Genomic DNA, 25,968 nt, shown 5'->3' on the forward strand with positions numbered 1-25,968 from the left:
TGAGAGTTCGATTCCCTGCCTCCGTGAAGTTGTCTGTGTGACGATAAGCTCTAGCTTCAGATTTACCATAGCCTGACCAATGTTGGCTGCAATAATGGTACCACGTGAAAGTCTCAAACAAAAAAAAGTGGCCATAGTCGCCAAAAAAGAGCATTCATGCTCACAAAAATGAACAATATGACACGTTGGGAATAATAGAAAAAGTACAGCTGGTGCAGACTAGAAAGCCTAATATGCTCCTCAGCAATTACGCGGAAACAAAATTATTATTTTTATTAGTAGTAAAAAAATCACTCGTAAGCAGTTTGGCAGGTAAATGCAAAAAAGCGGGAACGAGGGACTCTGACAGCTGTTGTAACGCTTCTCAAACGCTACCATATGATTTGATCACAACATTTGGTCCTCATATCTATGCCAATTAGCAAACTTTCAGCAATTGCTGACAAAATAAACGCCATTCTGTTGCATATGACGATTAGTTTGACCAGAGTAACATTTACACCCACAAAGATCCCCTTTTCTGTGCAATCTGTTAATTGTGCATATGATACTCAAATTGTACTAGTAGCAACCGGAAAAGAGACACAACGGGGCCATATCTAGATTTCTTAGTCCACCAAAAAAACGAGGCTACCATTTCGATTTATCTTTTCCATTAGCATTGTTACTGTGTAATAAAACACAATTTTCCGAAAACACGACTTTTTCTGCTTTCAAGTGATGAAATACCAATAACAGGATTCAAATAGTCCTCATATTTTATTGTTCCGACATCGTTTACTTGTGCCTTTAAGAATAATATGAAGAACAAGGGGCAATATTTCAAAAAAAAATTTATTTCAAAGTTTTCTCATTTGCTATTATCTTTACCAATGTGAAATAAAATCCAACATTTTATGTGACAAAAAACAGTGTCTGAACCTTTGTTTTTGAGATCTCTAAGCAAAAATAAAAAAAATAAACAAGTTGGTGCGAAAATGCTAGAGTGTGGGTAAAGTTTGGAGACTTTAGCTAGTGCCTTTAATTCAATTATCAATGACTCGATCAAAAATTCATTGGTCACTATTCTAAAACTCATGAAAGAATCAAAAAAATGTAGCGTTTGAAACTTTAGGGTCGCTAAAAATTTTAGTGGGTTGGTTATATTCTATCAACCCAACTGTGGTATTAGCTAGCTCCATATATCGCAAAATAATTAGAGCTGAGAAGAAATGAACCTACCATCTCCAGAACCCCAGCCAGACATGTTACCGTTGCAAAGAAGCGGAAGTAGCCAACTTGTTGGCTTTATATACCGCAAGCTGGATTATTGTTCAGACCCAACTTGTGAGGGGAGGAACTATATACTCAAATGGGTTTTTTTGGTTCAGTCAATTTTGGCCGATCGATATATTCATCGTGAAGAGTTGAAACTGGTATCATTAGAAAGCTTGCCCAGTGTAGAATATGGAATTAAAACGATTTTTTGATTTTCGTTTTTACAGGGAGTTATCGAGGTTTAAATTTTGAGAAAATAGAGTGAATTCCGGTGAGATTTTATTCACATTTTCCGGAAATTTTGAATAAAATTTTGCCAATTTTGCTAAAATTTGTTAATTGTTTTAAAAAGTGTTGTTGATTTTTGTTTGTAGAGACAAAAACTTTATTGTAGGCTATTTTTATTATTTTTTGTCTAGAAATTCTGGCTAAATTTTTCAAAGTTAAGACTTTTTTCAAAAACAAGTTAAGACTTAGTTCAAAAATAGCACGAAATAAGTTTCTTTAGTCCAGTCTGATTCAATTTACAGGAAGAACAGACCAAACACCACTAACACAATCTTTTTAGACTCAAAATGGAGCTTTTTCTACCTCAAACTCCGTTGAGAGTGCTCTGTAATTAAAACTTTGCGCTTTTTTGCTAAATTTATTCGTTGATTCTCAAAAACGCAGCTACAATTTTTGAGTTTTTAACTAGCAAAATATCAATATCTAGAAAATTCGAACATTTAAGTGTTCGTTATGGACAAACAGCATTAGCAGGGTTTTATTTATCAATCTGGGACTTGTATAATCCAAAAATAATTCGGATTGTAATCAGTCGGTCTTTTTTATTAAGAAATTCGATCTTTTGTACATTAATTAAAATAAAGAACATTTCAAACCAAAACTCACTAATGAAAGGTCAAATTGGATACCTAAATAACTTCACATTGTTGAATCTAGTTGATTATTTGAAAGCTTATGGTCATTTTGACTTTTAAAAGTATTTGATTTTTAAATAAATAATGACTTATTGGACTTTGCCTATAGTTTTCTCTTAATTTGGTCAACTTGTAGCTTATTGTCAGCAATTAAAGAATGCTTCTTCTTTTTATTGAAATCAAATTCAACCTTTATTGCGGTCTTACGCATTAAGTGATGGTTTTCTGGCTTTGATATTACTAGAATTCAAATTTTTAAAAAAATTTTTTTTTTAGGTATTTACCAATTTTTCACGTTTTCTAGTTTTGTCACATTATCATGTTATTGACAAATCGTATGTCACATTATTGGCTTTCAAAACAAGGCACAATTAATAATATTAAAATCCTTGAAGTTATAGATTATGATTTTAACGGCTTCGACACTACTTTCTCGAAGAATTCATTTGAAGTTTTTAAATTTTGTCTTTAACTGTCTTTTTTAATTTATCTTTTTGATCGTATGCAAATTCATGTACAATAACCCAATTTAATGGCTTTCAATGAAAAAATACATGATCCGATGTTCTGATATCAGTAGATAGCTGATCGAGATCATGACTCTGAAAACAATTGTTTTATAATTTAAAAAAACACTTTATAACTACTTTTATTGTCTGTTTGTTGTCTAGTCTCGTTAATTTCAAGCTATATATGACATTATTGTTGTCAAAGGAAAGTGTCAAGAGGGATTGGTGTCACACAATCTAATGTTTTCAAAGAATTCGTTGACTTTACTGGCTTCGACACGGAAAAAAAAGGTAAATTAGAGTTTGATTTTTGTCATGTTTGACGTTCTTTCTGTAGACCTAAGACATATTCTGGATGCTTTCAATTCTCAAGGGTTTATTCAGAAGAACATACGAACCTATTTAATTACTTCATTCTGTAATTAATGGCGTTCATGTCTTTGGCAATATTTTTTTCTAAAAAAAATTTAAGTGTTCCCTAATTTTGCATTTTTTTCCATTTTGATATTCTTGTTACATTGCTTCATTTATGAGAGGTTACATAATGCATTGTTGGTTTTCGCAGAAAGTGCAATTGACCATATTTTGATGGCCATAGTACGGCTTTACGGTTCCGAAAGCGCTTTCTGCCAAGTTTTTATTGATTTTTTGTTTATTGTCAATTTGTTGTTCTTTTTGTAACTGCATGAAAAATAGACTACCGGCAGTTCTCAATTCCTTATATTGAAGCAGTGGTGATCGTACAACTATGAGATATTTTAGTTGATTTCTAATGGTTTTCATTACTTTGAAACTAATTGTTTTTTTTAAAAAAAAAAGCGAATTATACAACTTTACTGTTTTTGTTCTTTATAGTCTTATTGTTACCAAGCTCTTTTATTGAGTAGTCCCATATCTTTTCTGGTGAAATAAAAGTTATTTTGTTTAATATCAATTTCATCGGACGCTATTTTGACTTTGTTATTAATTTTTGTTTTTTAAAACGGACATGAAATTTTTGATGTAATTAATTTTTTGTTGTTGTTGTATGATTTTGCAGTTCGTCTTGACTCGCTTTCTTAATATTTGCACATCTCATCAATATAATTTACCATTATTCACTCCACCACTTTTTTGCTTTGGAGGCTATCTTTTGTTCATACACCAATTTTAAAATAAAATTACTTGAATTTTTGGGTTTTTCTATGTTCCTCATTTGGTAGAAAATCACGCCAAAATTGTGGTTGAGCGGGGTCGGAACCTTATGTGCAATTGCACATTACCGAGTCGCCTTGTTCTTTATGGGTTTCGTTCTTTAAATTAAAACGCTAAAAATAAAAACCCCAAAAGAGAAATTTCCAACTCTGAACAGCACGAAACCCCCTATTGCGGCAAAAAATTTTTTACCTTTTTTAAAATATTTGACGCAGGCTAACGCAAGCTGTTTGTCATTTTTATAGGATTTGATCAGTTGTCAGGTTTAAAGATTTCACACCATTATAAATTGTTAAATTTTTCCAGAGGACCTTTGAGTGAAGAAAATGGTTAAAATCTCAATTAAAAGCTTAAAATGCTTTAAAGCTTAATATATTGTATGATATTTTCTGAACAAAAAATTTTGCTATAGTGACAGAATATTGAGCAATGGGTGCTATTACTGTTAATTGATATCAGAGCACTGTTGAATGGCATTCTGTGAAAAATGAAACTTTGCTACTTTTTGACTGTTTTCGTACCTTGATATTGTACCGAACAAAACCGGTTCAAGAAAAAGTACGGAATGTAAAGAGAAGTCAAGAGATTTAACCTGCATCTTGACTGCTACTAGTCTAAGACGCGGATGTAGCCAGAAATATGAAACATTTTGAAAGATCACTCCCGAAATATTAGTGGTCATCTTACGTAGACTTCTTTCACCGCTACCTAGAAACCACTGGCCCTACTCCAGCTGATCAACAGTTCGCATTTAACACTTTTCTCTCAAGATCTTGTAACGTTTTGCCAATGTCAAGATGTAAGATTTGGAGTTTTAACTTGCACGGATGTTGCCAAATCTTACAAGATAATGGTCGAAAAATTCGAATCCAATTTTGTTATGTCTAAGTTATGGAAGGAAAGTTTCCAATGGAGTGAGCGCGATCACTAATAAATAGAAGAGCACTATTTAATTGAGGGTTAGCACGATTAAGACATAGTCAAAATTTTTGGGACTCGATTGGTATATCACAACTCAATGTTAGAGTAATAATTTTAAACTCAATGAGAGAATAGATTCATGCCAAAAAAATCTAGTCGTCAACGAGGGAAAAGGTTCTTGAAATAGCTAAGGCATGCTTCCAGCCGTTCCTGCATCACGGTCATTGTGTAAGATTCCATCATAATTCTTGTGCGATCGTGCAAGATAACTGCTGTCCGATTACGACCAAAGTGTATAATTCCTCATCGATTTACTCACCTGGTCTATATACATGTAAAATTCACTCTAAGTACCATTCTCTAAATTTTAAAAGAAAATGTGAGATTAGCCAGTCTCTCCATCTATGCTAAAATCTTGTAGAGAGACATTCTCATTACGCAATGAATTCCAATGTCTTAAATTTTTTCTATTTTCTCCTTCAAAATAGAAAATCATAAAGAACAAACGAAGAATAGATAACAGGCTTATGCTATTTTTGTCAACATAGTAATTCATAGATGCAACTATGTTCCATTATTTATGGTGTTGGTACAGTGGGGTTAACTCCTATAAATCACGTGAACAATAGTCTTGTCAACTTCATTTCGATGGAGTTAATCAATAAAACATATTCACCGTCCATCTATCGTCAATTATTGTCATTCTCATTTTTATAACGTCGTCACTGTATTGACATAAGACGTCCATTAAAACACTAAATATGTGCACATGAAAAAAGCGGAAAAAATAACTAAAAATAACAATTCTTAGTGATCAATTACAATTTTTTCATGTACAATAGGAGCCAGCGCCCCTACCTGTAATTAAAACTCTATCAATGTGTGAAATTTGGTGATAACGGACAAAGACGTCGTACAACTCTCATTTAGTACAGAGAGATGATTTTTAATGGTTTTCATAGGTCAATAAGATATTAATAGTGCAAAGACAAAATTAGAATTAGTAAACTATCCATTTGCATTGTGAAATTTTAACAAAATAAAACATCTAAGTTTCTTAGAAGTTAAGTGTCGAAAAGCTGTTATGCTGTGATGATATAAAATGGCCATATATCTAATGTTGACTCTAATTCTCATTTTGTCTTGGTAATATTTTTATCTTATGGACATATCACTCAGATGTCGGAAGTTAACTTTTTCCACTCATAGAGACCTGATTTTGATAACCATTTACCTCAAACTGATGAGCTTGATAGCATGTAAAGAAGGGAATACAGAAATTCACGACCGGGAAGCGGTGGAAAAATATATTTGACATGCCTTTCAAATATACAATTTCAACTATTCTGTATATTCTGTCTGTTTTCGCAAAATGCACGTACCATAAAAAAACTGTGCAAAAACTTCTTCATTTTTAGGGCCAAATAAAAATTTTAAATTTAACTTATTGAATTGTTTTGACTCATGATCAAGATCACGACAATGGTTTCCGGATCACCGACCAACCGAAAAAACTTGAATCTTCCGCGTGCTGAATCTTGTTCTTTGAAAAGCATAAAGCAGCAATTTTGTAGTTGGGAAAATTAAAATTTATATCAGTTTTGAGAGACCTGAGGTCAAACTAAGACAACAGGATGGCAAGAAAAGTAGAAGAACTATGTCTCTTTTTGAAAAACCCACAGTTCAGAAATCAAGCATTGCCCTTCGAAATTTTTTTAACAGGTTATGAACCGCAAGCAATAAAAGAAGTGGATACAAATTTAAAAACACATTTTGAAATCGAAGAGAAAAGTTTATGGGTAATAAATTGATGATAGTTTTTATAACAGATTTGGAGGTAAGCCATTCAACATTAACCAAGCCAGAGGAGTAGTTGGGAAAGTCAAAAATTATCTCAGGTATGGGAGAGACATGAGGTCAAACTAAGACAACTGAACGGCAAGAAAGGCAAAATAAACTAGTCTTTTTTTTCTGAAAAACCCAAACCTCAGAACTCAAGCATTGCCTTTGGCCTTTTTTTCAACAAGTTATGAAACGCAAGCAAAAAAGAGGACTACGGATACAATTTTAAAAAGACCTGTAAAAATCCAAGAGAAAACTGCATTGGTAATAAAGTTGATAATAATTTTTTTAACAGATGTGGAGGTAAGCCATAAAAGAGCAACCAACACCAAGTGGGAAAATTAACAATTATCTCAGCTCTGAGAGACCTGAGGTCAAACTAAGACAACTTAATGCCCAGAAAGGCAAAAGAATCATGTATTTTTCTGTAAAAATTCGAAATTCAGAACTCAAGCATTGCTTTTCGAGACTTTCTCAATAAGGTATGAACCCCAAGTAATAAAAGCGGACGCGGAATAACATTTCGAAAAGACCTTCAGTAAACCAAGAGAAAAGTTCATTGGTAATTTGTATAACAGATGTGGAGGTAAGCCATACAACAGGAAACCAGGTCTAGCTTTCTCAAACAAAGAAATCTAGCACCTTTCAAATCGTGGGTCACTTTTTAAAAAAAGCAAAAGTAAAGCCGAGCGGAGATCCGGTAGGTTTGACCAACACACCAAATTCACCGCGGAAGAAGGTTGGTTGTCGTCCCAAACTCATTCTAAAAAATAGAGTGGAATGTACTAAAGCAAAAAAGAGATGGGGAAAACGTGGTTACGACGTCATTGATGTGGGATTACATCATAGTAAAAAACTAAGGAAAATGCATATTGCTTCAGGTGACATTAGCACCATGATATCATTGTTCGTTTCTACTGGAATTGGTAAATCTCAGTTAAATGGTAAGGTCAGCCAACTTGAGTCCTATGACTGAAATTAACTGATGCTTCTGGGATCATTTATATATGATATTGAACGCAATGGAAATATACGCAAAAACAGCTAGCCGTTGTGCAGTACCAACAAAACATTGAGCTACGCAGAAGACATAAACTCTCCCACGGAGGTGTAAATGCACTGTGAGATGAACGAAAACCCACATTGGAAGTATAAAAGTGCGTGTGGAACACATACGGGGATCAGCGCTAATTTTCTCCTATGCCAGAGAGATACTTCATGCTCTACAAGACAAGGTCGAAGAGAAACTAGAGTCGAAAGTGTTGCAAGACATGTCGAAGCCAGTGCAGACAGGTGAAGCCACAAATACATCACCAGTAGTGTGACAACGAAACAAAAAAGGATCCCAAATACAATAAGTGGATCTAAAATTTTGCAGCAGTGGCCAAGTTCTGGAGGAGATTTATTTAATCGCAGACAAGGCGATCCTCTGCCATAATCCACAAAAAATTTTCTTCTTTCATAAAAACTGATTCATCAGAAGCATAATTTCATTTTGATCTAGACGAGGATGCAAAAGGAAAGAATCACAATGGAAACAACACAGCTGCAGGCTTCTTTAGGCTCAGAAAAACTTTTCGTTAGTCTACCAGGACTGTATTGAATCAACTCTGCAAAATCAAGAGTGCGGTACTTATTTCATTACAATGTCTTAGTTTATTGAATTACAAGAACGAGCAAAATTGTTTTCAGAGAAAAATTGACTACGTAAAGAAAAAAGATGCCACAAAAGAAAAAAGAACCAAAGAGCTCCTATCTTAGGCATTAGCTTCCTAAAACTTGATCTAGGTGTTACTTTTTAAGAAGATACTCTGGGTGGTCCTAGAGCGTCTCAATAAAATTTTTAATCTTAAGGTCTTCTTGACTAATTTAAGTTCTATTTCTTTATTCTATTGCTTTCCGATAATGAGTACTAGCAGACGGTGCACGGCCCGCAATGCTACGGTCTAAACTATATCTCAATCTTAATTCACGAGAGGAGGAGTAGAGAAAGAAATATACTTTAATGTTATATCAGGCCTGAATCAGATAGTAACCAGCTAAAAAGTGAAAGGGATAGAGTCAATAAAATAGGAAAGGGGAGACTTCACAGAATCAACCAATCAGAGCAAAATATCTCAATTTATTCATTTTCAATAACAATTCTGTAAATTAAGTAAAGGATGTCAATCAACATTGACTCCATTTCTTGGTTTAACTATTTCTAAAGAAGGAACTACCTTGCAAACATACAATTATTAAGAAGCAATGAAACCAGATTTTGTTACAAAGAAGTTAGGCTGAACGAAGATTGAAAGAATTACTTTGGATGGACAAAATCATGACAACATGTTTTTCTTTTTTAAAAAAAAGGATGTCAATCAATATTGACTCCATTTCTTGGTTTAAATATTTCTAAAGAAGGAACTACCTTGCGAACACACAAATATTGAGAAGCAATGAAACCAGATTGTGTTACAAAGAAGTTAGGCTGAACGGAGATTGAAAAGGTTACTTTGGATGGACAAAATAGTGACAACATGTTTTTCTTCTTTTTTTTAAAAAAAACGACAAATGTGCCCAGCAAATTGTCCGGCATCATAACTTGACAAAAGAAGCAGGGTCACAACAGAGGCCTTGGATAAATTGGTAGGCGTTACATCTCAAGAAGGAAACCATATAATCTAGGTCTCCAGGCCACTATCACATGTCAAGCAAAATTACACCAATATAGAACGGGAGGCACTTAAAAGCCAATCTATGGACCCAAAATTGAAACAATTCTTACTTGGTAAGATATCCAATTAACAGACTTATGAAAAACCTCTCAAATATCTCTTCAAACCAGATGAAGAGAATGATAATGAAACAAACCACAATATGAAAAATTGCTTTGATGAACTTCAACTTCCAATCGAAATAAACAACAGGAGAAAAAATTGCAAAAGCTCATCAGGTTTATTGAGATGTTTGAGAGGTTACTGATAAGTCTGTTAAATGATTATCTTACCAAGTAAGAATTGTTTCAATTTCGGGTCCAATTCACGAGACTTTGACGTCGCCGATAACATTGATCGAACTTGCTCTATCTTGAAACAAAATCTATTTTGTGCAATCCAACCTGCGAACTCAGTCAGACATCAAAACTGAGCTAGAATAAAATTGCATAAAATATATCATCAAAAAAAGGAACTGCAATTTGAAAGAGATCTGAATCATAGAAGTGACGCGAACAACCAAAAGATACTCTGACAATCCATAACAGAAACTTCTTTGACGGCTATGTGCTTTTCGCTTTACCAAGCAGACGATATCATGGCAAAATAATTTGAAACTCGCCAACCAAAAAATGCAACAGATAGAGGAGCCCAGGTGGTAGGCTCATGGTCCAAAAACAGTCAAGATTTTTTGATTTAATAGAAAAATACTGACAAGATTTGTAGGATAACAGGCCCAGCTCAACATGCCAAAAAAAAATGGTTACTTGGCCGGAAGCGTAAGTTTGGGAAATTCTTAATCTAAACAGGGGCTATGTTAAAAATCAAGGAAACTCCAGACGCTAGTCGGGTTGAATTGAAGCCTTCCGGCAGTCAACGAAGATTCACAAACAGTAAAGGTTTACTTTTGCCAAATGTTTTTGAATTTTGGTATGCCAAAGACGTTAAAATCAATCAATGGTTCCGTGTTGGCCAGAACTGATCTAAAACAATGCGACCAAATAAAACAGTGAAACGGGTCATTTAAGCCTCGAATCTATGGATTCTAAATCTGAGTCTTTCCAATGGAGCGGTTTTACAGCGAAATGAGATGAAACACCAAATCTCCCTAGAAGACGCGCGGAAAAGTTTTTTGCGGAACTAATGTTGGACGAAATCTGAGACTTCCAGAGAACACTGTTTCGGTTTGTGGGAAGCAGTCTTTTTCAAAATGACAAGTAGTTCGCAACAGTTCCATCTACTTTCAATATCTGCAAATGATTGAAAACTATTTGCATTCAACCGGAGGACATTGCTTGTTGATTGAAGACATTGCTTGCTGATGACAACATAAATCACTAGTCTGGAACCAGATTACATCAAGACAGAATCTAATCAGCAAACTACTGACCATCAAAGTGAGAACAGTAGTGATCAAGACGTCGCATCACCTGATTCCATTGGTTATGCTTCAGTAACTGAAGAAGACGATGTTCAAGGGGCACGAGAACATCAATGAGAATTAGAAAACAATCAGATAAATATTTCAAACCTATTGCACCTAAACATATTTTAAGAAAAGAGAGAAATGATGAGATGATTTTGAATGAAGCAGCAAAAAATTTAAAAAGTTAGAGTTTAAGCTTGACAAAACTAAGGTTGATTATAACTCTAATTTTTTATTGGTGCACTCAATAGCTTATTTGCCTATCAATCAGATGCCACAACTAAATTTTTCCACTCATAGAGACCTCATTCTGAGAACTAAACATCTCAAATTGATGAACTCGATAGCACGAAAAGAAAAGGAAATAGGATATCAAGTCCCGGAATGGGACCCAATAATTTCGCATGCCAATCAAATAAATGTTTTCCTTTGCGAGCTAAATTTTGTAAAATACGAACTGAATTTGGCATATTTTTAGAGACAATTATAAATTTAGTTTCAACTGTGAGAATTCCTTTCAACCGTGCTCGAGACTACGACATACAGTCTTTCCTTTGTCACCCTACACTACACACTGTAAGGTCTCTTATGTTTGTAGTAAGATACGCTTTGTTGAATTAAAAAGGTAAAATGGACCAAATGGTCCACTTTTTTGGTAAAGGCTCTCGCTCGTAATTTGTTCATTTTAAAATTTGTAAATTCGTCTCACCATTTAACCAATGGCAGCTCTTTCTGCTGTTGCTAAGATTTCACAGATTTCAGTATCGTAGATTTTGCTTGGATTAAAAGCGAAACAAACCAGGCCATAGAGTTAATTTGTTTTAGTACAGAAAGGGACAAATTAAAAACAAAAGTTTTAATTATTCTCATTTTATTGGCTGGTTGACTTTTCTTCAACATTCAAAATCTGATTTTATTAACAAAAATTTCCTGATTTTATAAGACAGGAAAAAAACAAAAACTTCAAAAAAGCCATTGTAATGATGCAATGATGGTTGTGGAATTTGGAAAATTGGTTCATTCAAAAACAGTCACTAGTCAAGCAGAACAGGAAGGGTGGAACGGAAAGAAGATGGGTGGAAATTAAGTAATTTTTTTAAATGAAAGGTTCCCTTGAATCCCTAAAACAGTTCCCCCTTTCACACTGAGTCTGTCTGGTAACCCCTACTTATATGTGTCTAATTTTCTCCCCAATTTTGAAACCCTATCGGGGCTTCAAGGCAGCATTTTGCAAAAAGAGCTTGTATCTAAAAAGTTACTTTTGTACGGAAGAGGAGACATTTAAAAAGAGAGCGGAAAATGAAATTATTGAGCTAATTTTAAAAGCACTTAAAATGTTCAAAGCTCCAAAAACAATTCTTATTGAAATATTTTATTACATGACAAAGATTTTCTTTATTTTTATTCGAATTTCGTCTGGGCTATTAAGTTTTCTACAGCATAATAAACTAGTATTTTACTGAAAAAAAAGTATACAAAATACGTGAAATAAAAACTGGCAAGGCCCTATATACTTCAGCACAATAATGATTCATTTAATACAGTCGCGGAAATTTTATTGACTGTCTTTTGAAGTTCGTTTCCTATGGCAGATAAGTTCAAGCACTGCATGATCTTTATCTGAATGAAACCACCGAAATGAGATTTGCTACTCAATTTCAAATAAACACAGCTCAAGTCGGATTAATGTATAGACAGCACATAAATTGCATAGATCAAAAATTTAACTTTCGTATTTTGGGATCCCGTCAGCACCCCAAAATGCTCAGTAAATCAAGGAAGCATAGGGAAAAGAATTTAAAAGGCTTCTCCTAAGGAGTCAAGCTTAAGAAATTTGTTGAAAAAATAATAGAGGTGCACACTACTGTGAAACTTACCTGTAACTTTAATATTTTTAAATTACATGTTTTCTTTGAAAAAGTGAACAGTCACGCCAAATGCTTCAAGAAGCACGAAATTTCTATTTCTTTTTATACTTCCGTTCGGTTTATTCATTTAGACTAATCCCTCTGGGTGCCTGACAAGTAATTCATTGAACAAAAAAAGCTGCAATTTTTAGTCGTGTTCACCATATCAAGATTGTCCTATGCATATTTAGACTTAAAACCTTTTAATATTAATAATTTACAACTTTACTTCAAATCTCCAAAACTGAGGAACAAGTGGTGCTGTGGTGCTAATTTTCGGAAAGCAAATTTAAAATAGCAAAACCTGATTTGTGAGTGGAAAAGCACTAATAAAACATTTGCTATTATAGAAGTTTATGTTATTTCAAATATTAAGTGATCAAACATCAATCTTATTTTTTTGTACAGAGTTGATTTAGACATGTTCTTGAGGCCAAAGTATGAGCAGGCAAGTAAAAATTATGCCATATGTTTTTTATTTATTCGATATTTCATGCATGGAATGAATTGATAAGTATTACAATGTAAAAATATCAATGAACAATGAACAATACGGAAGCATTCAATTCAAAACTTAATACACCTCAAAATAAAACTTTTTTAATACTGAAGACCGGTATATAAGTTCTAGCAATCTATCTGAACTATAAAAGTGTTATCAAATCATAAAAGTGCTAGATAGATCCTAATACATTTCAATATTTTAATTTAGCTTTCCTAATTCAACTTCTACAGATCAAGACATGCATTTAAATCTTGTTAAGTTGAATTATTCGGTAAAAACTTACACTCTTGATAAAGAAACATGTGAGCATGGACATTACCAAAACAAACTAAAATAAAAACAATTACAACATCTGTCAGAATCCATACAAACAAACCGAACATATTTACTCTAGAAATTCAGGCCAGTCTGCAACAAGGTCAAAACCCAAAAACAAAGGTCTCAATTACACATTCGCGCAAAGGCCAAACAAGCAGCCATTAAATAAGCACGGGAATCGCCGATCTGCACAATACAATTCAAATCACTTTCATCAGATTCGACGACTCCAATATCGAAGATAATTTCAAAACAACAGTCCATTAAATACAGTCTGACTTGCCCTCTGCAACTCCTTTCAAGATAGCATGCTCAAGTGACCCAAAACTTTCATGTCAACATCAAAGAACAGCTGGTCAATTACTCCTTCGGAGCAAAGCGTAAACTTCGTATCTCATATTTCAACCAAAGAATCGATAAGGCCGTCTCGAAGATAAAGCTGAGTAACACCAAAGACAATGCACGATCGAAAAGTCATCTTTCTGGACTCCCCTGAACATTCCTCAGCTCTCAGCAATTCACAAATTGCTAAAAGCTTCATAAAAGCTGCATGCTCAAGAGACAATCACAATCAAGATATGTCACACATATTCCAAGTGGAGCCAAGACCTGCCTCACCCATCCAATCACTCCAAAGCACATCTTCCTGCACATATATAACGCCCCCTCTCTCGCCAACATTGGACGAGATATCCGACCCTGCTACAAAGGACTTCAATTAGCTCAACGAAATTACTTAAATATAATTTTGTTTACACTCCATGTGGAGCAGCGACCAAAATCTACGCGTATTAACAAAAAAATCTCTTGAATTTATATGGTATATTATTATATAATTAACCTCTATGTAAATAAGTTCATTCTCACTGGAAGATATTGTTAAACAAATATACCGGTTGACTAGACTGATGCTTTGCTGGTGTGTCTGATTCTCTCAAAAAGAAAGCACGGATGTTAAATAGCGCAGTTGAAAAACAGATGCTACACAGCCTTGTAATTCAAATGTTATGAACGTCAGTCTTTTTAAAGTCAAGATTGAGCTAACTCAAGAACGTACAAATATATCATTAAATAGACTCAGAGCAGAACGTCATTCTCATCTTCATTCGGAATTCACTTTATCATCACAGGATTGACACATTCAATCACAGGAACACACACCCCAAACCGATCACATCACGTCGCTTCACCACAATAATAATAATAATAATAATCATAATGAAACAAAAAACAATAATAATAGTAATAATAATAATAATAATATTATTAATAATAAAACAATAACAAAAACTTTATAATTAAAACAAAGATAGTGAGTTCAACCAATCTTGATTGCTACTAATTTGGTAAACCCCTCTAATGGGTATTTCACTTTATAAGCAATGATGAAGTCAATCACGCTTTATTTCTACAAAATTAGCAAAGCCTTCTGTGGAGCAAAATAATAATAAAGATAACAAGGCGGCTCGGTAATGTGCAATGGCACATAAGGTTTCGACCCCGCCCATCCACAATTTTGGCATAATTGTCTACCAAATGAGGAACAGATAGAAAAACCCAAAAATTATTTTTTGCGAATCCCAAAAAAGCCCAAGTCTTTTTCAAAAAATTCTGTATGAACGATAAGATAACCTCCAAAACAAATAACTCAGTGGAGTAAAAATTGATGCATTAGATTGCTGTAATATGTCAATATTAAGAAAGCGAGTCAAAACGAACAGCAAAATCAAACAACAACAACAACAAACATTAATTACATCAAAAAATTTATGTCCCTCTTAAAAACTAAATTTAATAACAAAGTCAACATACCGTCAGATAAACCTGAAACTAAACAAAAATAACTTATAAATCACCAGAAAACATATGCGACCAGTCAATAAAAAGGTTTGGTAACAATTATACAAAAAAGAACAAAAACAGAAAAGTAAAAAAAATTAACTTATTTTTTTGAAACAATTAACTTCAAAGTAATAAATACCATTAGGAATAAATTAATATTACCACAAATTTGCGATTACCACTGCTTCTATAGAAGGGCATTAGGACCTGACCTTATTCATTTTTTAGAGCGGCTAAAAAGAACAACAAAGAACAAACAAAATTTCAATTGAAACTTGCCAGAAAACGCTGTCAAAACCGTCAAGCCAAATTTTGGCACTCAAAATATATTTGATTGCGCCTTCTTCAAACAGCTATAATGTATTACGTGGCCATTCTTTAGTAAGACTAGGTAACAAGTAGACAAAAAAGCGAAGTGCTAAAGTATGTAATACTTTTAATTTTTTTTTCGAAACAAAATTACATTCAATGTCATGAAAGGCATTAATTACAAAAAGAGCTTTTAAATATCGTCGTTTTTTCATGAAAAGGAAACCCTCGAGACCTATAATTATCCAGAATATTTCTTGCATCTACAAAAAGAACGTCAAATATGACAAAAATCAAATTAATTTAATTTTTTTTTGTGAAAAAGCGGTGTCGAAGCCAGTAAGGTCATAACAAAATCTTTAAAAAAAAGATTTTGGGACACCAATCCTTTTATTCCGTTGACACCCATAATGTCATATTTGACCTGTAATCAACTAACGAGATTAGGTAACAAGAAGAAACATAAAAAGAACAAAATTGCGAAATTAAAAAAGTTTTTTTTTTAATTTTGGAAAACGATGGGTTTGAAAGTCATAAAAGCCATCAGCTATCTGCTAATATCAGAATATCGGTTTTTCTATTCTTCCATGAAAAGCCAATGAAAGCTATCACTATACAGGAAATTTCATACGACCGAAACGACAAAGTATAAATGACAGTTAAGCAAAATTAAAAAATTCAATTGATTTCTTCAAGAAAGAGGCGTCGAGGCCATTAAAACGATGATTTATATCTTTCAGGATTTTAATATGTTCAATTGTGCTTTAATTTGAATGCTAATAAGGTGACATGAGAACTGTCAATAATGTGACAATGTGACAAAATTAGAAAACGTGAAAAACTGGCAAATATCAAAACAAACAAAAATCTAAAATCTTGTAGTATCAAAGCCAGAAAACAATAATTTCAGGCTTAAAACTGCAACCGAGAATAAATGTTAACTCAGTATAAAGAAGAAGCAGTCTTTTTTTGCTGACACTAAGCTGGAAGTTGAACAAATTAAGAAAAAAATAGAGGAAAAGTTAATTAAGCCATTATTTATTGAAAAGTCAATTATTTTTAAAAAAGAAACGACCATAAACTTTCAATTAAAAAAATAAATGCATTAGCCTGGAGCTGTTTAGCAAGCGAATTGGTTGGACTTATCACTCCTGAGCTTTGATTTGATATGTTCTGTTCTTTATTATTAAAAAAAAGTCTTTTTTTAAAAAAAAAAAAAAGACCGACTGATTACAACCCGATTTTTTTTGGATTGTAACAGTCCAAGAATGGCCCAAAACTACCCCTGTTAATATTTATTGTCCGTTATGAACAATTGATTTTTCGAATGTTGTAGATATAGATAATTTCTGAGTTAAACTCAAAATAAATTTTGCATTTTTGATAATCAACGAGTAAAGTTAGCAAAAAACGGCAAAGTTTTAACTACCAGGCACTCTCTGTGGACTCTGAAGTAGAAATAGCCCCCCTCTGAGTCTACTAAGATTGTATGAGTGTTGTTTGGGGGTGTACTGTAGGCAAATTTAATCAAAGTGGACTAAAGTAGCTTATTTCGTGCTGTTGTTGATGAAAAAGGCTAAATTTTGAAATGTTTATCCAGATTTTTTGACCAAAAAATTAAATCAAAACAATCAAAAATGCTTGTTCGTCTTCAAAAATAAAATCAACGACACTATTCTTAAAAATTATAACAAATTTTAGCAAAATTGACGAAAATTTAGGCAAAAATTCCGGAAAATGTGAATAAAAACAACGTGAAGTCACTCTTCTTTTCTCAGAAGTTTAAGCCTCGATAACTCCCTGTAGGAAACGAAAATTAAAAAAATCTTTTTAATTCCATATTCTACGCTGGACGAGCTTTCTAATGATACCAGTCTCAACTCTCTACGATGAATATATCGAGCGGCGAAAATTCACGGAACAAAAAAAAGCCAGTTGAGTATATAGTTCCTCCCCCCTCAAGAGGGTCGGAACAATAATATTATTGATAAAAACAATAATAACAATGATAAAAAATTATATAAATAATAAAAACAATAATAATATTAATAAAAATAAAAAATTATATATATAATAATAGAAACAACAATAGAAATTATTTTAATAAAAATAATATTAAAAATAATAATAATAATATTAAGGATAATAACACTAATAATATTAAAACTAATAATAATAATAATAATAATAATAATAATAATAATAATAATAATAATAAGAATAATAATAATAGTAATAAAAAATAATAATAATAACAGTAATAATATTAACAATAATAATATAATAATAGTAATTAAAAAATAATAAATAATAAAAATAAAAATCAGTTTGATATATTAAAAAAATAACTTTTAGAAAAATACCGATATGAAAACTAGCGAGAATAAAAAAATAATACAAATTGTTAAAATTAATAACTTCAAAATTGGTTCAGTTAGCTCGTTACATTTTTTACGGGGAAGAAATTTTAGTTTCACTTTTGATTTTATACGGCGAGTAAAAATGCATTTTTTTCAGGCAGATTTTAGTGTTCGGACAAATTCTATCAGCTAGAAACTTTAGAGAGAACAACCTAATGTAAACTGTGCGTGGGATAAGCTTGACATAGTTTGAAAAGACGCTCTACTTGCTTTACGCAAACTTGGTTGGAGAAATGAAGCCTTGAGGAACAAAAAGGAAAATAAGAATGTGTTATAAGAGGTGCCCAAGTTCAAAAGCTTAAAACCACTTGGTGCAAGGGTCACCCCACTAGGATTGCAACTGAGAGTTGCTGGTTCAAATTCAATACTGGTCCATCTTGATAGAAGCTGCGCCTGCTCAGACTACCCTAACACTATATCTTAGCTGATGACAGTTTTCGATGGTCCTGTGGGAATAATATAAAACATAGGAGATCGTCAATTATGGTAAAAAAATTTGTAAGTTCGGATAATACGGATGAAACGTTGACTTATATTAACTATAAACAAATATTCACAGAGATGTTGCCAAATGTTCTAGATTTTAATAAAGGAGTAAACTAAGCAAATACAGGAAAGATATTTTACAGGGTAACACTTAAGCTCAATTGCGCGCAGAATACAGGGAACTTTGGTTGCATGCATTTTAGTTTCAACGGCACTATCATTTCACTAAATTGACTTTGTGTTCAATTTAGGGTAGTCGGTGCTCTACTTTTGGGGAGTATAATCGCAATCTCTGCAACGTTTAATTGAAGCATCTCTTGTTGTTTGAAAGTTTCTTGTCCAAATAGAATTAAATGTGTGAAAAATCTAACCTGGTACACGATAGACACTGGAACCACAACCACAGACACCAACAGATCAGCACATGCCAGGGATACTATGAAGTAGTTGGTGTAAGTCCTCAGCCTCTGTTCCTTAATCACAGCACTCACCACTAACAAGTTGCCCATCACACTTATAACTACTAATAAACCAAGTAACACTATCTGCACCAGGTCACTCGCACCCACCTCAGAGATAACTTCGTCACGTAAATCATCAGAATTATACTCGGATAAATTAGTATTCGTATTACTGTCGTTGTTTGCGATAATAAGTCCACTGATTCCGCCAGCAATTGATTGGGGATTGTTGGTATTCCACCCGGTGGAGGCGGAATTGTCCAGCATTGTTCCACTTCAGGGTTACCAAAAATTAAGTTCAGCCCTGAATTGATGGCCGCGAGGTTGCAATTTAAGTTTAAAAACAAAAATTAGTTATATCGATGACCGATAATTATTGTTTTGCAATTTATAAAAAAAAGATAGGCAATAATCAAAGCAGTAATTGAGTTTAGACGGACAATAAATCAAACTACAAAACTGATCGAAAGAAATAGGAGATGACAAGTCTTGTTCAAAAGACTGATCGTATCGAAGAGAAGTTGTAAGTGGTAAAAATAAGTTAAAGAATAAATTCAGAACTGAGTCTCACTTTGTGGTGGTAATGTTGACAGTTGAACAAGTAGATTTCACTCTCCAAAATAATTGGAATGTGAACAAACAGGTCTGAGGAGGAATTGTTTAAACTCAGACTGCAGATGCAAATTGAATAAACAGAAGGAAGGACATTTACAAAAGACAAAATCAATAATAAAAATAATCAAATTGCCAGATCAATTTTAATTTGAGTGGCACTTTCACCTTGTTTACTGCACAAGCCAATAAACAAATCTCACTGCGTGTATACACCAGTTTTTGGTTAGAGTTTTTGAGAAACAGCTTAAACGTATCAATTTTGAATAAATCAGTGAGTGTGTGATACAATCACGAACTCATGTGAACAATTGTACCTGATCACTTCCTTAACGCTTGCATTCCCAATTCAAAGACTATATTAGTACAGTACACCGGGAATAAATCCCATTTGAGGAAGAGAGATTATTTACAGCAAATCTGGGATTGTTTAGGCTAATTTAGCAGCAAACTGGGAAAAGCTAACAGAGCTTACCGGGTCCTTTCCCGAACATTTCACGTGATTTCCTAGCACACACCTCCAAGCTTTTGAACTAACAGGTTGGTAGTTGATTTCTACCGAATAATTATGGAAACAATCTTTATCAAAATATCTCTGTGTTGATAATTGAAAACGTCCGCTAAATTTTGAAATAAACGCAATTGGTGTTGACCCTTTCGCTTTAATGTGTTTTGACAAACGCGGCCCACTTTAAATTTGTAAAGGAGCTTAAAATTAGCGGTGAATTGAATGTTAATCTTTTCAAATGAGGCAATAAAACAGGAATTGTTGCTTTATTAAAGTGGCAAATAAGCGTTGCCTGTCTTGTTAAAGTGCCGCAATTATTGATCGCTCAAAAGAGAAGTAATTTTGAACAAAAAAATCAAATTGACCGATTCATTGGAAAAGTGAGTGCGAATAATTGGAAATGGGGAAGACACAAACAATCTTCCAAGACGGGAAGAGTGAAATACTGAAGGAAAAATAAATAATAGTAAACAAAATAGATGCGGTCAGTGATGAAAAAAACAACAAAAGCAAAATATATGAAAAGGCCGCTCTTTAGACCACAGTAGTCGGTGTGGCCACACTTGGAATTGACCAATCAAAAACGAGATCTTTCATTTTGTTCACAGAACATAAAAAGAAGCACCTATTTGCTTTAAAGCTAAGATGATTAGAGCGATAATATACAACCTATCATTTTGTGTTTTTTCAAGTTTTGTTCAAATTAGCTATCTTTTTTCACAAATTTGCGCAAAGCGGGGTAATAAGTAGGATCTTTGTTTAACTAAGCACCCCGTTCCTAGTCCTCTTTGTAGGGTAACGATTATCCGTCACCTAGAATTCAGGGTGCTACAAGACTACGCGAGGGGAAAGTGGGGGTATAAATATTGACTTATCTACCCGATTGAAGCCTGTTTTGGGGGAAATTAGCACGAACATCTAGAGAGGGAAAAAGAAAAAGAAAAAACCTCTTCTACGTTTTAAATTAGCCTTGAACACTGTACTTCATTTATACACCCTAATTTTGAATAATCTATCTCTACATCTCGGGAAAAAAAACAAGCTACCCCTTCCCCTTGTAACCCCTAACCCCCCCCCCACACTCCCCCAATGCTAATGAGGAAAGGATTCCCCAGAGAGCTCAGACGCTTTTAAATGCTGCCTCCAAATTCATCCATTCATTGGAATTGGACAAGTCCCAATCAAAACATTGAACCACGTATTTAAAGTCATATATTTAGCAACATTTAATCTGTGCTGGGAAAAATGTTTAAACATTTTGATGTATTTTTGGAAACAGATGTGACCTTCAAAAGTTCTTCTTAATCCAAAATTATAGACATAAAAGGGGAGATATCGAACAGATGATCTCTCCAAGTACAAAGTATTTTCAGCATCCTCGCTGATATTCTCAAAAGACTTTGAAATCAACTGCAGTTTCAGAAAATGAGTAATATTTATACTCGGGTTTTAGTTTTTATTGGAACCGAAGAGCACAACAACGATTATTGTACACAAGCTGTTCGGCATTGCCGATGAAATGTATCAAGTTTCTAATTATGTGAAAAAAAGGTTCCAATGATTGGGTAGGCAGAAGGCCATATCTGTATTTGACATCTTAAAATGCTAAAATGCGCCATTAAAAGCCAAGCCTATTTTTACTTCCTTGTCTGATGACTACAATTAAAGATTTAATACTGCCACCCAATAGCAAAAAAGACGTGTTTTCAATTCTGACAACCATTTAAGCACAGCAGACGATAATTTTCAAGCTCCGAAGAATTAATGAAGAGTAAATCTTTTCAGAAATATAGACAATGCTCTTTATATAGAGTAAAAAGGTCTATAGTCAACGCTCAAATAAAAATTGACTCTTTTATGGTTTTAATACTGCTACCCAATAGCGAAAAAAGGCGTGTTATCAATTTTGTTGAACGGTAATGAGTTTTACTGTTTCAACGCTCTGTATTTAATTGGGGAGTAATTATTATACGCCAGCCCTTTCGAAAGTCCAATTTTGACCGATTGATATAATATTGTGAAAAAATAAAGAAAAGGTATCATTGCTGAGCCTTCAAAACAATGCACCAATTCTTGAAAATAATTTTTTGAACTTTTGTTATCTTTATGAGGTTTAAAAGTTTTCAAAAACTATTTTTATCGTCTTTTCTCACCTTCTAAGGTCGTCAGATTGCAAAAAAATCATTATAGTAAACATAGCCTCTGTGAGCCTTGCATTGTTGTTCCGACCCCACTTGAGGGGGGAGGAACAATATACTCAAATGGGTTTTTTTTGTTCACACAATTTTACCCGATCGATATATTCATGGAAGAGAAATGTGAGTGGCATCATTAAAAAGCTCTTCCAGCGTAGAGTTCGGAATTACAAAGATTTTTTTGAATTTCGTGTTTTTCGGAGAGTTATCGAAGTTTAAAACTTTGTGTGAACACATGATGTTAAGCATGATTTTGTTCACTTTTTGTACAAATTATGATTCTTTCTATAAAAGTATTAATTCAAAATTACATTTCATTCTACAAATGAAACAATCTTGTGTTTCTAACAAACGAAAGGTCATAAAAAGGGTAGTTTTGTCTCATAGGGAAGTTTACTATAAAAATCTATAAAATACTATAAAATTTGGGAGCTGATATTTTAAAAAACATTTCATTTTTTTTTTACTTTTTTCAGGTCACTTAAGGACTAGTCGCTTTTCAAATCCACTTTCTGTTCATGGCAAGACTCATTTACAGTCATATGATGCCCATTGAACAAATAGTTTATTTTTAGGGAGTCGCTCATTTTTTATGGCTCGGACTCTGAGTTTTCGTAATTTTTATTGAAATTTTGAATTTCTTTTAACAATTTTAACAAAATTTTGCAGTCCTATGACAAAGAATCGTACACTAAAAGTGCAATAGGCTTCTTAATAGGCAGTAAGCGAACCTTTGTAGTATTTTAAGTGGACAGCTAATGGCTAACACTTTAAAGTTAGTTTTTTGAAAAAAGTTTCTTTTGAACATTAACCGATCTTAAACTTGCTTCTGTGAACTGTAAGTTAGTCCCACTATTAACAGGACCAGTTTGCATTTCTACGGAAACCAAAAATAATCTGGTTAAGGCTTTTATGTTCCAACTATTGTCTTAATGACTTCGAAGCCACGACTTTTCTAATTTTTTTTTAACTTTCGTTATTTTTTCATAACTTTTAATCCTTTTGGCATAAATAAGACTTTCAATAGATCGCAGATAAAGTTTACAGGAAAAAATGTATGGTTTAAATGGCTCCGACAATGTCTTCTCGAATTTTTCTACACATCTTTTTTTTGGTTTTTGCCTATAATTATTGTCTTCTTCAGAATCGTACGACTTTTTGCGATGAAATATTGATGATTTTGGATTGACCCAAATTATTGCCTATTCATCGAAACTTAACGTATCATAACTTATCATTGATTTCCGTTGAATGCTATTGAATTTAATGGCTTTGATACTACGGTTTTTCCGAAACAATTTGTGGTTTCAATAAATTGGTTCATGTTTGTTGGTTTTTTGAAGTCACCTTGTTACACAAAACAGTTCCAGTATTGTCAAAAAATTTTTGGAAATAAAAAAATTTTTAATGAACAGTTCATTTTTTAAATGCTTCGACGCTTTTTTCTCTCTATCTTTTTCTTTCATTTTGCGGTTTTTTATTCCTTATGTAGTCGTAAAGAGATCTCATAAGCCTCTAGCTGAGTGTTGAACAAACATACTTATTCAATGCAGTAAGTTTATAGCAAACAGCCTTAAATTTTAAGATACAATTTGTTTTCCAACGTTTTTTTTTAAATTTTTTAGTTTTTCTGTTATATTTGTCAACTTTCATCTAATTCTCATTATTGAGAGGACCCATCTACTTCCGTCTAGTTGGAATAAAAAAGTGCCTATTGATATTACGCCGTAATTGATGTTTCCATAAAAGTTTCGTTACTGGTCAATATTTGAGCTCCTTTTTCTCTTCTTTAAGCACATTCGCGTAATAAAAATTCCCAATGATTTGAAATGAGGCCCGACAGAACATACTTAATCTCTCAGTATAGTTTTACTGAAATAGTTTATTTAATTTTTGAATTAAAGTTTAGAATAATCAGATAACAGCGAAAGATTTTAATGGCTTCAATAGTTTTTATTTTTGCAAAATGATTTTGATTTTTTCAATATTTCTGTACCTTTATTCCGTTTCTGTCGCTTAGTCTAATCATGGACGGATTCTATTGATCTCGTAATTACTTTTTAGTAAATTTATCAAAAAATTTTTGTTACGAGCTAATGGTTTTTAAGATGATTGTAAATTTTGGTTTAAAGAATATTGGTCGATTTTATAATTTCGCCTCATTATTGCTTCTTTTTGTCATCTTGTTATCTAGTCTCACTAATATAAAGTCCCATCCGCTTTGTAGTAACAAAAAGGTGAAATTGTGTTTTCAAAGTTTTTTTTTGTATTCTGACGTTGTTACTAGTTGTTTTCAAACTTAGATGTTGAATTTTTGACGTAAAAAATCTTTTTTCTTTTTGCTTATTTTGTTGTTTATTTCCTTCTCCCGCAGTTATTGTTCAATATACAATTCCGCACTTTTTTATTCCGGCACCTTTGCTCGTCGAAGATGTTTTAAAAGATTTGTAAATTATTTTTCCGATTACCAATTCGATTGAAAGGACATTTGTTCTATCTGTGATAGGAGCCGGTAACACTGAAGAACTTCTCGGCGAACTTGGTGGTAGCGTCATGGATAGTGATGGCAAAATGCGGTTGAAAGTTGTTCTTGGAGCATGAGTTGCTGGTGAGCGTGGTTTTTTCTACTTCAGGCTGAAATTTCATGTAAATTTTTTTATTGGTCGTATCAGCAACTAAATGAGATCATTCCAACAATCTGCTGTTCATATTCTTGTAACAAAGGCTGCTAATTTTTTTTGAAATTTATTTATTACAAACATAGCTGAAAAATTCCATATGCAGGCATTTCGTAATTTTGTTGTTTCAAAAAATTTTGTTCAAAAGTGTTGACATTAATGGTCTTGATTCAGAAGTAACTGGCTGTTCACTGGAACCATTTTACTGACCACCTTGAGCAAGCATTCACATAAAATGTTTATAAAGCTATCTCGTGCTTCCATGTAGAATTTTCTAAATTACTCTCGACCAGCGCTAGCATTTGCTTTAGCATAGTTAGTTTTTTCACTCTCAATTGTCATATTCGTTATAACCGTATTGGGGAACGAAAGAAGGATTTGTTTGACGATGTTGTGAAATATTTAGCAATAAACAAGGCGTCCGCAGTTAATGGATCTGAGTCAATAAGTAACTGTCCAGAGGTCTGTTTTATTCGGATATTTCCTCCAAAAAAACTGTTTTGTTTAACTGTCGACATGGTGATCTGCTGTATATCTCCATTCGATTTGAACTGAAATGTTATGAGTTGTGCTTAGATCGATTATTCTTGACCATTTATTCTGTTGCAACAAATTTTTCCGAACGTATTGGACATCTATAATCGTACTAGGTCCAGCGGTTGTTGGTCAAAATCTTTATTCAATTAACAATTGCTCACAAGAATGCTTAAGAATGAGTTTTCAATTTGTGAAACAATATCAAATTTGAAAAATTTACGGAAAAAGGTGTTCAAGATACAGTTATATGTGGTATTTTTTTGATGTTCAAGTTGATAGATGTAACAAATTTATTTAAATTTTGGGTAAAAAGTTTCTTTCAGTCACATTTTGAATACAAGTTGTCTTCGCACAGCACGAAGAGCAATATACAGCAGTAAAAATTCAACCACTTGATGAAATTAATCGTCTTAAAAGCTTTT

General features: G+C 33.1%; 1 protein-coding gene across 3 annotated transcripts in view; it reads right to left on the reverse strand.

Moving 5' to 3' along the window:
- The window catches only part of LOC142345793 (5-hydroxytryptamine receptor 1D-like), a 127,817-nt gene that overhangs the window by 73,511 nt on the left and 28,338 nt on the right, over positions 1-25,968 (reverse strand). Inside the window, exon 3 of one of the 3 annotated variants that reach the window (XM_075398152.1) lies at positions 18,927-19,830. In XM_075398152.1, coding sequence (XP_075254267.1) covers positions 18,927-19,283 — 357 coding nt within the window. In that variant the 5' untranslated portion in view covers positions 19,284-19,830. Of the gene's footprint in view, positions 1-18,926; positions 20,789-25,968 lie in introns of those variants that run through there. The other 2 variants (XM_075398151.1, XM_075398153.1) reach the window with 2 other exon arrangements.

This window comes from Convolutriloba macropyga, chromosome 9 (assembly GCF_964194025.1).
Source record: "Convolutriloba macropyga chromosome 9, txConMacr16.3, whole genome shotgun sequence".
NCBI classification, from domain to species: domain Eukaryota; kingdom Metazoa; phylum Xenacoelomorpha; order Acoela; family Convolutidae; genus Convolutriloba; species Convolutriloba macropyga.